At 39.7% G+C, this 14216-nt stretch overlaps 1 protein-coding gene across 1 annotated transcript in view; it reads right to left on the bottom strand.

Annotated features, from left to right (window-relative positions):
- DNAH9 (dynein axonemal heavy chain 9) overlaps positions 1 to 14216 on the bottom strand; it is a 321611-nt gene that overhangs the window by 252889 nt on the left and 54506 nt on the right. The window contains exons 16-17 of the mRNA XM_037492667.2: positions 11007 to 11203; positions 10489 to 10913 (exon numbers count right to left, since the gene is read on the bottom strand). Coding sequence (XP_037348564.1) covers positions 10489 to 10913; positions 11007 to 11203 — 622 coding nt within the window. The remainder of the gene's footprint in view (positions 1 to 10488; positions 10914 to 11006; positions 11204 to 14216) is intronic.

The following is a 14216-nucleotide window of genomic DNA, read 5'->3' as shown; positions in this document are numbered from 1 at the left end:
AACAAATGCTGTACACTATTTATGCTTTTTGCCTTTTGTGGTAAAAGTGAAAATCCTCTTTGGATTTCTTTCAGTTAATGAAAACAGGTACTAATGTAGGTCATTTATAAAAATGAAGTGTTATAGGGCAAACTTTTAGGAAGCAGAGGATACTTGCATTGTGGTAAATTTTCATGTACTCTGCAGTCTATATAGACTATATCCTGATGTTAAGGATATGGTCCTCTTCAGGAATGTCAAAATCTTGAAGGACATACTGATACCTCTAAGATGAGGAGACTCAGGAGACATGACACACTAGTGAGATAACAGGTAAACTTGCAAAAGGTCTGGAGATTAGTTACTAGTCCTATATCATTATTAACATCTTGATAATTGTACTAGTGTTTTGATAATTATGATAGTTATGTAAGATATTATTATTCAGGAAAGTTGAGGGAAGGTAAAGTTGAACTTTTTGTAGTACATTTGCAACTCATTTTTGTTTTGTGTATCAGAAATTATTTCAAAGTGAAAGTTAAAAATACTGAAAATAAGAAACAACACTGTCCTCTAAACTCATACACATTTCATCCTAATATTGTCATGTTTTATGTGTGTAACAATGGCCAAGTCATTTCATATCTCTGTTTCAATTTCTTCAGCTATAAGATTAGAAAAATTATTGCTGCTTATTGTGAGGGTAAGTGAGAATCAGTATTTAAAAATATTTATTAACCATCTGTTAAAACCTATCACATCATATCAAGTAACAGATAAAATTGAAAGTAGCACTAACATCTAGTAAAAAACAGGAATGTTAGAAAACATACACAGCCTATGATATAGCTAATAAATGAGCCCTTGTATGTTTCCAGGTTCTGAGGATAGAATGAAAAATAAGCCTTTATGAAGCTTATATTCTAGTGGGAAAAATAAAAAGGGAAAAAAAATCAATAAAATAAATTGCATAGTTTCACATAGTGATCAGCATTATGAGATAAGGGAATAGAAAGTTAGGATAGGACTATTTTCTATGGAGTGGTCAGTGAAGGCCTTTCTATTGTTGGAGGTGATAACTAGAATGATGTGGATGGAGTAATAGAAAGATATGGGAAAAGCGCTTTCCAAGTAAAAAGAGCCGCATGAGTAAAGGAAATAAGACTGGATTAAGTTTGATATGTTTGAGGAAAAGGGAGAAAGTAAGGGCAGAAGCATAAGGGGGATAGGAGGTAGTATGCAGAGAGAAGAGGTCAGAGAATTAATGAGGGGCCAGACACTATAGGTTCTTATAGGCCATGGTAAGAAGTACAAATTTATTCTAAGCATGAAAATTGTAAGTCAGCGAGTGGCATGTTTGACATATTCTCAACAAGACCTGTATCTAGAATAGGTTTTAGCTGGAGGTGGTGGTGATGATGTTGGTGATAGTGGCATTGGTGAAGGGGAGATAAGAACAGGAGCCAGGAGGACATTAGGAACTACAGTGATTGTCCAGGTGACAGAAGATGTTGGCTTTAACCTGGATGGTTCACATGAAGAGGGGTTAGATTGAAGATAACTTTGCATATGGAGTCAATAGGACCCACTGAAGAAGGTCCTATAGGGGGTCAATAGGACCCACTGAAGAGAGATGTGAGGGAATGAGAAGTCAATAATGACTCCTAATAAGAGGTAAGTGATGGTGCCACTTAAAAAGATGGGGAGAAATTAGCAAAGACTAATCTTTGTCAGGGTGGGGGCAGTAGAGGGAGAGGAAAAGTTATAAAACTTTTAAAATGTTTAGGTTTGAGATTCCACACAGACACTGAACATGAAGGGAGGTATATGTGAGGGAATTTAGTGTAAGTCTAGAGGTCCTGAGAGATGGGGCAGAAAATATAAATTTGGTAGTGATCAGCACACAGATATGTTTGAAATGGTGGGCTACTTACCACTCAGAATATACATTTAGATGGAGGAGAAAGCCCACGACTAGGGTTTCAGGAATTCTAATATTTTGAGGTCTAGATGAGGAGATGAACCCAGTCAAGGAGAACAAGGAGGCATAGCCAGCAAGACAGAAGGAAAATAAAAAATGTGAGGTATCCTGTAAGCCACAGGAAGAAACTCATATAACATAACCTTAAAATATATGAAAAAAGTGGGCCTCTCTCCGGTGGCACAACGGGTTGAGTGCAGCACTGTGAAGCTGTGTGCAGTCTCCGCAGTGCAAGTTTGATTCCTGGCCAGCCAGGGAGATATCTACATGGCACAGCAGACCTCTCCTGACTCGTCCACTGCTCCCCTCAGCAGTGTACTTGGGTCAATCAGCCTGTTCTGTTTCCCACTCTGTCTCTGGTGAATCCTCTCATCCCCCACAACTCTGGCCTGTACCCCAGTTTTTATATGCATAAATAAATAAATCTTTTAAAAAAAGAAATTAAAAACAGAAATATAACTAGAAGAATCCTATGTGTGAATATTTTATTTTTCTAATTTATTTTTATTTATGCATACAAGAAGTGGGGTGTAGGCCAGAGGTGCGGCAGGTTAACAGTATTAAGCAGAGACAGAGTGGAGAGCAGAACAGACAAATCTACTGAAGCTGAGGGGAGCAGCAGAGGAGACAGGGGAGATCTGCTGTACCATGTGGGTAGCTCCCTGGCTGGGGACTGAACTCATGCCACAGTGGCTGCCAATAGCTCAATAGCATTGACTTTAACCCTTGCATCACCAGGTAGGCCCTGTATAAATATTTTATACACACACACACACACACACACACACACACAAAATGAATATTAAACATAGTTAGAACTAACCATAATGAAAATATTGTCAATGGAGGCTTTGAGTATAGGAAAAGTTGTACTTAAAGGGTCATTTATAACTTTCAATGTTATATTCACAAGGACAGAGGACTGAAAATGAATAACCAAAGCATCCATCTTAAGTTAGCCAAAGAAAGTAGAAGGAAAAAATAAACATGAAAGAATAAATTATTCAAATAGAAATAAAATTATAATACAGGATCAACTGAGTTCATAAGATTGTTCTTTACAAATCTCTGACAAGGGCCTCCATGGTGGCACAGGGGTTGAGCGCAGGGTTGAGAAGCTGCCCACAGACTCTGCCCGCTGGTTCGATCCCTGGCCACCAGGTGAGGGTCCCACATGGGACGCAGAACTCTCCTGCTGCCCGCTGCTCCCCTCAGCAGTGTACTTCATCAGTCTGCCTGCTCTGCTCTCCGCTCTGACTCTGGTGAATTCTCTCGCCCTACTGCGCTTCTGACTGTACCCAGTGCTTGTATAAATAAATAAATAAATCTTTGGGGGAAAAAAAAACAAACAAACAAAAAACCTCTGACAAGATTAATCAATTAAAGAAGTCAGAAAGCATTAAAAAAAAATGAACAAGAATGAGAAGAGAGACATAACCATAGATTTTGGAAAAATTAAAAATTAAGGGCATATTATAAGTTGTATGACAATAATTTGAAGGTTTACATGAAATGGATATATTCCTAGACAGGTATGACTTACAAAGGAATAGAAAACTTTAATATCCCTACAACCATTAGAGAAATTATAGGTAAAAATCTTCCACAAAGGTGCAGCATTTGAGCACTGGGCTGTGAGGCTGCCCGCAGCCTCTGCAGCGCTGGTTCGTTCCACAGCCGCCGGCGAGGGCCACACACGCACACACACACACACACACACACACACACATATACACAAATCTTCCCACAAAGAAAACACTAAGCCCTGATGGTTCAATAGGAGATTTAAATCAAACCTTTAAGGATCAGAAAATTTCAATCTTACATCAAGTCTTCCAGGGAATAAACAAGAAATTGGATTACTTCCTAACTCATTTTATGGAGCTAGTGAAACCACAGAGCAAAAATCAGACAAAGGCAGTATAACAAAAATTGAAAGCCAATCTCAATCAGAAGCATAGATGCACCAGTATTAAAAAAAAAAGGCAAAAAAAATCAACAAATGCATACATTGAAAAGGATAACACTTTGGTTTGGACTTCTCTCAGTAATGCTAGGCTGTTCTAATATCAGAAATAAAATAATATATTCACCACTTTAATATTGAGGAAGAAAACAGAATTATCTTAATGGAGTTTAAAAAAACAATTGATAAAATTTTATATCCATTTATGCTAAATCCTCTTACTAAATTAAGCAACAGAAGGCCAATTCTTTAATCAGATAAAGAGAGCACACAAGAAACTCACAGAAAATATTATACTTAGTTGTGAAACATTGAAAGTGTTCCCTTTAAGATCAGGAACGAGACAAGGGTACTTGTCATCATCACTTTATTCAACACCGCACTGCAAGTCAGTGTGGGAAGATAAGAAGTGATAAAATGCATTTTTAAAAAACTAGAAAAAAAACTTTTATAGATGTGTACGTGATGATTAATGCATGTAATGAACCCCTCAGTGTATTCAGATAAATTATTAGAAGTAATGAGTTAATTTAGCAGAGTTGCTTGATAAAAAAAATCAATGTACAAAAATCAATTCCATTTCTACAGAAAATATGATTTTAACATATCATTTATATTAGGAACCAAATATATACAAAGGAATAAATCCTAACAAAGATATGAAAATTATTTTAAAGGTAACTACAAAATTTTATTGAAAGATATTAAAGAAGATGTAGATAAATGCAGAGAGAACATAACGCTAGGACAAGAATACTCAATACTATAAGATGACAATTCTCCTCAAATTGATCTATAGTTACTGCAAATATAATCAACATCTCAACAGAATTCTTTCTTGTACAAAGTGATTAGTAAGGACAAAGAATTGTTAAGACATTCTGAATGAAAATGAATAAGGAGGGGACTTTCCCTGTCAGAGATCAAGATTTATTACAAAGCTATAGTAATTAGGGTTGGGTTATATTAATGAAACAGCAGATAAGGGACTACTGAATGTGAAAGATAAAACTAAAAATTTGGGGAGAGGATATAAGAAACTATCATTAGTATCTAAGGACAAGGGAGAATTTCAGCAAGACAAAAGAAGGAAAGATGAAATTATATTTTGGTCACATTAAAATGAAGAACAGTTCATCAAAATAGACCATAAATGTGAAAATACAGGTCACAAAATGGAAGACTATATGTGTAACATATACAACTTAAAAAGAATTATATATAGAATATGTAACTGCCAAGTATTAAGCAGGAAAAATAAAGTTCAACAAAAAAATGGGGAAAGCACAGAAGAAGAAACATAATGTATCACCAAAATTATAAAAAATTATTGAGTCACTTTATTTATAACTAAGAGCAGTGCAAAACAATTTACCCCAATGAGATATCACTAAACCCCCATCAGGATGGCCAGCAGTAAAGAATTTGCCAATACCAAGAGGTGTTGAGAATGTGGGGCTATAGGAATTTCTACACATGGCTGCTCTAGTTTGGAGAGAGTTAATATTTTATGTAATATCTTGACCCAGAAATTCCACTGTTAACATATACTTTAGAGAAATGCTTCCCTGGGCACACCATGATTCATGTATGAAAGTACTCAAAGCAACATTGTTGATAGCAGCAAAACCATCAGAAATTATAGCAACATTATTGATACTTAAAATCATCTGAAATAACTCATCAACCACAGAATGGACAGATAAGTTGTGGTATATTCAGGTAATGGAATATTCTAAAGTAGTGAAAACGAATGAACTACTGCTACTCTAGCAGCATGGATGGAATCAGATATAATGCTAAGTAAAAGAAACAGACATAAAATATAGAATGTCCAAATGTTTCATTTTCATAAAGTTGTTTTTTCAAGATTTTTATTTATTTATAAAAGAACTGGGGTACAGGCCAGAGGCGCGAGAGGGTAAGAGGACACACCAGAGACAGCAAGGAACAGAACAGGCAGACTGACGAAATACACTGCTGAGGGGAGCAGCGGGAGAGACTGGAGAGGTCTGCTGCGCCATGTGGGATTGTTGCTGGCTGGCTGGGATCGAACTGATGCTGCAGAGGCTGTGGACAGCCTCACAGTGCTGCGCTCAACCGCCTGCGCCACCAGGGGAGGCCCCATTTTCATAAAGTTTTAAAAGCAAATATATATACATCCATATATACATAGACACACTATATAGAGATAAATAGCTATATCTATATATAATAAGCCATAGTGAAAAGAATGGGAAGGATTATGTCACATTTAAGGTACAGGTAACATATAGCATGGAGAGAGTGGGATTTGATCAGAAAGGAGTATATACAAAAATTAAAAAATATAGCCAGTGATCTGCTTCTTCATTGGAAAATGCAAATGGAAGTGTTGTTTTAATCTTTTTTTGCTAAATTATATGCATGCTATGTGTCATAATAAAATCTTTTGTAGAGAGAAAGTATAGAATATGAATACATAAAGGAATCCAATATGGATAAATTTTATTTTTTGGTAGTATTTTGCTGTGAAGCAAGACACACAAATTGGTGGTGTAGTTGGAAGAACTTCTGAGGTCAGGTTTCTTTTTTTTAAAGATGGAAAATATGACAACACATTTCATGCTGTTGAGAATGTGTGAAGGAAAAAAAATAAAAATTTTGTTAATTGGGAATATTTAAGAAGGTAAGTCCTTGAGTATTTAAAAGTAAGAAAGTTGAACTTAGAAAAACAGGGATAATGTGGCCATCTTAACAAGTGAGTAGTTGAATGTAAGGTTTCAATTGCAGATAGGTTGGTAGATTTCTTAGTTAAAAAAAAAAAAAAGCAAGTTACTTCTCTTGTGATTGGTTCTAATTTTCTTGTGAAGTGAAGGACAAGGTAATAAGGGCAGAGAAGATGTTTGGATTTTAAGGCAAGAGAGGAAAAAGGAGTCCAGGAGAGTTGGAAAGCATCTACAAAAGTCTGCAGAAACTATTTGAATTTTATAGTCCTGAATTTAACATGATACAGGTCAGAAGAATGGTTTATCTTTCCTTCATCAGAGATGAATGTTTCAGATCCAAAAGGCTGAGTTTCAAGGGAGTCAGGGCTTTACCAGGTGGAACCACGAATAGGGAACTAGAGTGAATAACACTGAGATAGTGTCAGGGCCAATGAACTGAAAACGCTAATGGATTTGAGGAGTTTTGTGTGGCAGGGTTGTCAAGAAAGTGAACTGGAACACCAGGCCATGGTCAAAGAATGGAATGCTTAAACCTGCGGATTTTTTTTTTTAAGATTTATTTATTTATTTATAGAAGAACCGGGGTACAGGCCAGATGTGTGGGAGGGTAAGAGGATTCACCAGAGACAGAGTGCGGAACAGAACAGGCAGACTGACAAAATACACTGCTGAGGGGAGCAGTGGGCAAGACAGGAGAGGTCTGTCGCACCATGTGGGACCCTCGCCCGGCTGGCCGGGATCGAACCGGCACTGCAGAGGCTGTGGACAGCCTCACAGCACTGCGCTCAATCACCTGCGCCATCGGGGGAGTCCCAAACCTGCAATTTTGAAGGAAGAACAATTACTTCCACATTTCACCCTTTGTCCACCAAGAGCACAACAGGAAATAGGTAATAGAGGTATAGTGGAAGGAAAGGGCAGCAGAGTTAGGTCACAAAATTAGAAGTAGGTAGAAAGGAGACTCTATATGGATGCTGGGTCCCTGAGGATGATTATTAGTAGAAGGGTATAAAACAAGACTGAACCGTATGATAAGATCTGTGTTGATGGGGGAAGAAGGACTAAGAGCTGGATAGATGACCACGGAAAGGACAAGAGACCCTTGCCTGGTGGACTTTGCTGCACAGAACTGGGAATTTTGAGGGGGGAGCAGTGGTGAAATGGTCTGGAAGGAACACAAAGATCAAGAATATCTTATTTATCTCTGGGTCAATGGTAAGAGAGATACAGGAGAAAAATCTGCTATTATTTGGGAGGGCTGAAAGGGAAGCAATGCCTTCAGGAGGGAGTCAGTTTTCAGTTAAAGGAAAAATGAGAATAAGAGAAAACGAAGGAAGCAGTGAGCATTTGCTAATGAAAGAGCCTGAAGTCTAGCAGATAATACAGAGGAAGGCTTTGCAAAGGCATGGGTTTAATCATACGAGGATATTAAGAGCCAAATGGGGGTGAGACTTTACATTATGTTATAGATTGAATATGTGTCCCCCACAAATATATATGTTGAAGCCCTAACTCTTCAATGTGATGATATTTGGAAATGGGCCTTTGGAAGATAATTAGGGGTTAGATGAGGTCATGAGGAAGAAGTCCTCATAATAGAATCAGTGGCTTTACCAGAAGAGGAAGACTCCCCATCTTTCCCCCCTCCCTCCATGAATGAGGAAAAAGCATATGACAACACAATTGAGAAGGCAACCATTGCGAGCCGGGAAGAGAGCACTCACCGGAAAACAAATCAACTAGCATCTTTATCTTATACTTCTAGCCTCCAGAACTGTGAGAAGTGAATTTATTGTTTAAGCCTTTTTGTTACGGCAGCCTAAGCTGACTAAGAGAGATGATAAAAAAACAAAAAGGTTGGACTTCTAACAGTAAATGAAATGCAAAAAAGGCAACGTGGGTTTAGTACTGACCTATTAAAGGAAGATGGAAATACATATTTACATGGCCCATATTAGACACTCAATAATAGTTTTTATTTTTCTTGTTATTTTTATTTTATATAAACATTGAGAACAGAGTAAAACATGCTGAAGTATAGTAAAATCACCAATTTATGAATCACTAACTGATAAAGCTGGGAAGCAGTGAGATGAATCCACACTTACCATTCTCTTTCAGGGAGAAGACAAGATTTCAGGCGTCCTAACTATCTTATCATGTGTTCATCCTGTTAAATAAATTTTTGGGTCTGGAAAAATCTTTCTTGGGTAGAGATGTAGATGATAGCTACTGTCACTCTGTCCTGTGTCATCTATATTTCTAATTACTGTATTTCTCTGATATTTGGTACATTGTTGACCCTCAGGCTAGCCATTTCCTAAAGAGAGCATATGACCCTCACTTGTGCATACGTTTCATGTGCCAGTCAACCAATCCAGTACTCATAGGCCCACTATCTCCTCTATCAGACTCTCACACTCTGACCACTCCTCCTCTGCCATAATCATACCAGAACCAAATACCAGATAACTAAGGACAGTCTCTATGCCCCAGAGTCTGCAGAAATTACTCATTAGCCAGGTAGCCTGTTTGCCCTGTCTTACCCATACCTTCTTACACAAACCAGAATAAGAAGCTCTTGATAATGTTTTCCTTTCACTCTCTCTGCCTCCTGACCTACTGTGGTGCTTCCCCATGGGGCCCTGCATGCTACAGTATCTTGTCTTGTGGCCAATAAATATAATAAATTACTTTTGCAATGACAGTTGTCTCTTATTGATTGTCTCTGTTGGCCTTGACATACCCAAATAATAATAATAAGGCCTATATCTTGAAGCATGCTCCTATGTCCTTGGATTATCAGATCTACCAATGGGGAGGGATCACAAGGCAGCTGTCACTCCCAACAGTGTTCCATTCAGGGGCATCACCATCCCAAATCCTACCAGCATCTCCCCTTCCTGCCTCTCTGAAATTAGAAAAATGACTTCTCCTTAAACAACACCTAAGAAGTCCTATTTAAAACATCTCCAGCAATGCTTTCCTGGGATTTTTCTAGAATGGTGGGCCATCATTCTTGCAAAAAATCTTGTAATTTATTTTTAGATAGACACATCCTCAACTTGCCCATTTCCTTTCTAGATCACTGAGCAAGGCAGTTGCAGCACTAAGCATAACCAACACCAAACTCAGGGGAGGTATCAGGTTGACTCCTTATATTATCAGCTGACACATTGAAGGTGATCACTGAATGGAGGGACCATGCTTCTGGGTGGGAGTGGGAGGAGAGATTCTGACTGTGGTACATTTACAGGGAGAAGGTTAAGGTGACGTGATTAGGAATCTATTGACCAATTTGGTTATTTATTTTGAGGTGGATATTCTGGACTAGAATATCCAGATGCAGAGATGGGTAGTCTGAGTCCAGGATAAACAGAGAATTTCAGGTCCAGTGTGTTGTATGGCTGGAATGACACAGACAGGCAACAACAGTGTGGGGATTAAGTGACTTACACATTGCACAGCGGAATAATCTGAGACAAGGAGTAAGTGGCAGAAATAAAATCAAAGAGGTCCATTAGACCCCCTCTGCTTTTCAGGCTTAAAGATATTTCACAGCCAGAATTGTGAAGGGAGTTTGGATATACTATTATTGTATCGAACATTATTTACCACTTACTGAGTGTCTCTTACACATTGTGAACCAAACAGAAAATAAAACAAAAAGAGGGCATATCTAGCGAACAAAGCAAAGAGCAGGACTAAAGTTACTGCTGGGGTCCAAAGCCTGGAACCTCTAACCAGTTGTTTTCATTTCTAATTTAAGCAATGAGCCCAAGGGGAAAAAGAAGAAAATTATAAATCATGGTGTTCCAGACAGTCTGAGAAGACAGCTAGAACAAATATATTACCTGTTAGTGACATAGTCAACAAGATGCTGTTTGAACGTGAGACTCCACCTCTTAATTGTATTCAGCAGAGATGCTTTAAAGGGCCGTACATCAATCTTCATCCATCTGTCAAATACCTTGATGGGCTCCAACCTGCACACATCTTCATAGAGCTTTTCATAGGAGTCAATCTGTGCTTTAAACTGATGGAGTAACGGTGGGTTCTCTGGGATACCATCTTCTGCATGGGCTTCAATCTCCTCATGTGTGAGGACATGCCCATACAACAGAAACTGACTCAGAATCTCCTTTCGATCCTCCACATAGAGGTAGGAATATTGGCTGAAGGTGTTCCGATAGCTGTAACAGAGGGTCATCATGCTCTGGACCCTTTCCATGAGCAAACTCCTCATGCTTACCAAATCAGCCATACCTTCCATGTCAATCTAGGAGAGCAAGAGAAAAGCATACAGTTGACATTAGTACTTTGCAAGAAGTTCCAGATTTTGTTGGAGGAAGGTTGGCTGTAAGTCCAATACCTGATAGTGGGGAGAGCCATTTTGTGAGGAAAGTCGTGGCACCAAAGATGATATTCCAAAAATGCTGGTGACAAGACCCTCAACAATGTCATAGAAGCCACCCTTCACTCCAGACTCCAAAGATGGAGAGAAAACTAATTCTGGGATTGCTAAACTCAGCTGTGCTTCAAAGATTGGGGTGATTCCTGCTTTACATTCTGAAAATCAAGGAAAACAAACAAAACAAAATGGGTAAAGTACAATACTTTTTAAAAGTACCCAGAGCATCTCTTTCCATTAGATAAGCCATTCATGTTTAGGACAATGGAAATGTAAATTTTGCTAATCCCCTAGAAAAGGTAAGGGTGATGGTGCTATAGTGTTTATCAATTGGGAAACCATTGACATTTTGAATAGGTCAATTCTTATGCAAGGCTGTCCTGAGTATGACAGAACATTTACTCTTCTTGTGCTCAGGGAAGTCAGTCCTCTTCCATATTCCCAAATGCTTCCTGGGGGGTGTGGGGGTGGGGAAGAAGAAGTTCATTTTCAAAGTCAATTTCTGGAGCAGCTGATTTGTTCCTAAGCATAAAATTCTGCAATTCCATTAATAGCCACTAGGGGGATGGGCGTCTTCCAGTCCGATGGTGCCATGGGGTGGACATGAAAAGCAAAGAGATTACAATCTTGTGCTTTCCCACAAAAAAAAGCTTATTTTAATTCTGTAGTCCTGTAGTGATAAACATTTTTAAAACAGTATAAACAATTAATAAATCCCTGATTACTTGCTAGACTAAATTTGCCATTGTAAATTTAAAATAAAAATAAAACATTAGAACCCTGCTCCCCTCCCCCACCCACAGAGGCGGCACTCTCCGACCGGCAGAGAGGAGGAAAACAACAAACCAAAACGATCAACAAGAACAAACGACGCAGCAAGCGGGACTGTGAGTGGAAAGGAACTATTGCAGCCACCACACCCCGTGAACGGGAGCTGTGGAGAACCCTGCAGGATTCGCCGCGGCAGTGAGCGAATGGCTCCGGGCGCCATTAGAGAAGAACAAAGACCCCGGGAGACGCGCACACAGCCCCGGCCGGCCGGTAAGCTTGTGCGGAAAAGCGGCGCGCTTGGCGCGCTTGAAAAGCAAATGCAAAAAAAAAAAAAAAAAAAAAAAAAAAAAAAAAAAAGCAAATGCAGACCTGGATTGCGGCTGCCCAGGTCCCCGCGCCTGCGACCTAGGCTTGCGGGGAGACGCGCAGAGGCCCTCACTGAGGTGAAAGTCCCTCACTGAGTAAGCAGGAACCAGGTTCCCAGGCACGGGAGCGGGGTGCAAAAGGCGCCATTCCCGCACCACTGAACTGGGCTACAGCCCGCGTCCTGGAACTGAGGGCTTTGAACTGAGACCCGGGGCACGAAAATTCGGGGCGTGGGTTCTCCACGACGGTGGGGCACAAGGCAGACACAGCACCCCAAAGCTGTTGAGGTTTACCCTACCATTCCCGCTCTGTTCCCTGTCCCACGGGGTGGGGGGAGGCGAAAAACAGCCCCCCAAGGACAATAGGAGAGATCTCTGGCTCCACCTAGCGACCAGAAAAAAAAAGTCACTAACACCCCATAGAACAGGAAATTTCTTAAGACTGCTTGAAAAGGGCAGAAGGCTTCTGGAGGACCCAGTGGCCAGCTGGGAAGTTAGCCCACGCCAGGCCCCTTCTGACCAGCAGTCTGAGCCCACAGAGGGAGCAGGCACCCACGTCCGGGGCAGACCGGGTGCGCAGAAGAGTGTGCCTGAAACCGGAGGCGCAGGGACTGCATCCCGCTTCGCCATTTGAGAACAGGGACATTTCTTCAGTAAAAACTGCCTAAAACCAGCAGAAAGCTCCCCCAGAAGCCAGAGATGGCTCCTGGAGGAGCCAGAGGGGAGCGGAGAAGTTCACCCAAGATGCCAGCCAGTCCGAGCAACACAGTGTCCCAATGCATACGACAAATTAGAAAACAGACAGTAGGGAGTAGAAGAACCACACGCAACCTAACAACTCCTCAGGAAAGAAGCACACCACAAAAAGAAAACCACTCCCCAGATTGCAACAACAGCAACTTGGAAGAACTTCTGAGCCTTCCAGAAAGAGAATTTAAAATTGCCATGATTAAAAAAGTGATAGATCAGAAGAAGGAAATTGAGTCCCTAAAGAGGGAAAACAATGGTCAGAAGAATGAAATTGAGTCCCTAAAGAGGGAAGTAAAAGAAATGCAGGAGATCAAAGAATTAATGGAGGAACTAAAGAACTCTGGGAAAAGCAATGAAAGCAGAATAGATGAAATGGAAGAACGAATAAGTACTCTTGAAGACACAGAAATAAAAAGAACCAAAACAGAAAAGGAAAGAGAAGTACAAAGGAAAAAGAATAAAGAAAGACTTCGGGAACTATCTGACTCCATGAGGAAAGGAAATATAAGAGTTATAGGAATTCCAGAAGGAGAGGAGAGAGATGTAGGAACAGAGAAAATATTCCAGGAGATAATTGAAGAGAACTTCCCAAATGCGAAGAAGGAGCTGAAAATTGATATACAAGAAGCAAGAAGAACACCAAACTTCCACGACGAAAGGAAAAACACAGCAAGACACATAATAGTAAAGCTCCCAAGAATCCAGGACAAGGAAAAAATAATGAAGCTGACAAGAGGGAAGAAACAGATAACATTCAAAGGAAAATCAATCAGGCTGACATCAGACTTCTCTGAAGAAACACTACGGGCAAGGAGAGAGTGGAGGGACATAGTCAACAGACTCCAAGAAAACAGATGCCAACCAAGAATACTCTATCCCGCAAAGCTCTCTTTCCTCCATGAAGAAAGAATATGGACCTTCCCAGACAAAGAGAAACTCCGGAATTTCATTACGAATAAACCCCCACTCCAAAAAATACTAGAAGGAGTCCTAAAGCCAGAACCTCAGAGGGACAAATAACAACGAAAGAAGACCAAAAAAAAAAAAAGTTATTAAAAGAATAAATAAATAAAATCAAAGGAAAGACAAACACAATGGCAAATACAGATGCTAACATATCAATATTAACTCTAAATGTAAATGGACTAAACTCTTCAATAAAAAGACACAGAGTTGCAGCCTGGATTAAGAAACAAAACCCAACCTTTTGCTGTCTCCAGGAAACACATTTAGCTACAAAAGATAAAAATAGGCTCAAAGTCAAAGGATGGAAAACAATCCTACA

The sequence above is a fragment of the Talpa occidentalis genome, unplaced genomic scaffold, assembly GCF_014898055.3.
Source record: "Talpa occidentalis isolate TD23 unplaced genomic scaffold, MPIMG_talOcc4v2.1 talOcc4.7, whole genome shotgun sequence".
Lineage (NCBI taxonomy): Eukaryota > Metazoa > Chordata > Mammalia > Eulipotyphla > Talpidae > Talpa > Talpa occidentalis.
Note: the sequence above shows the minus strand (reverse complement) of the source record. Positions and strands in the feature narration are given on the sequence as shown.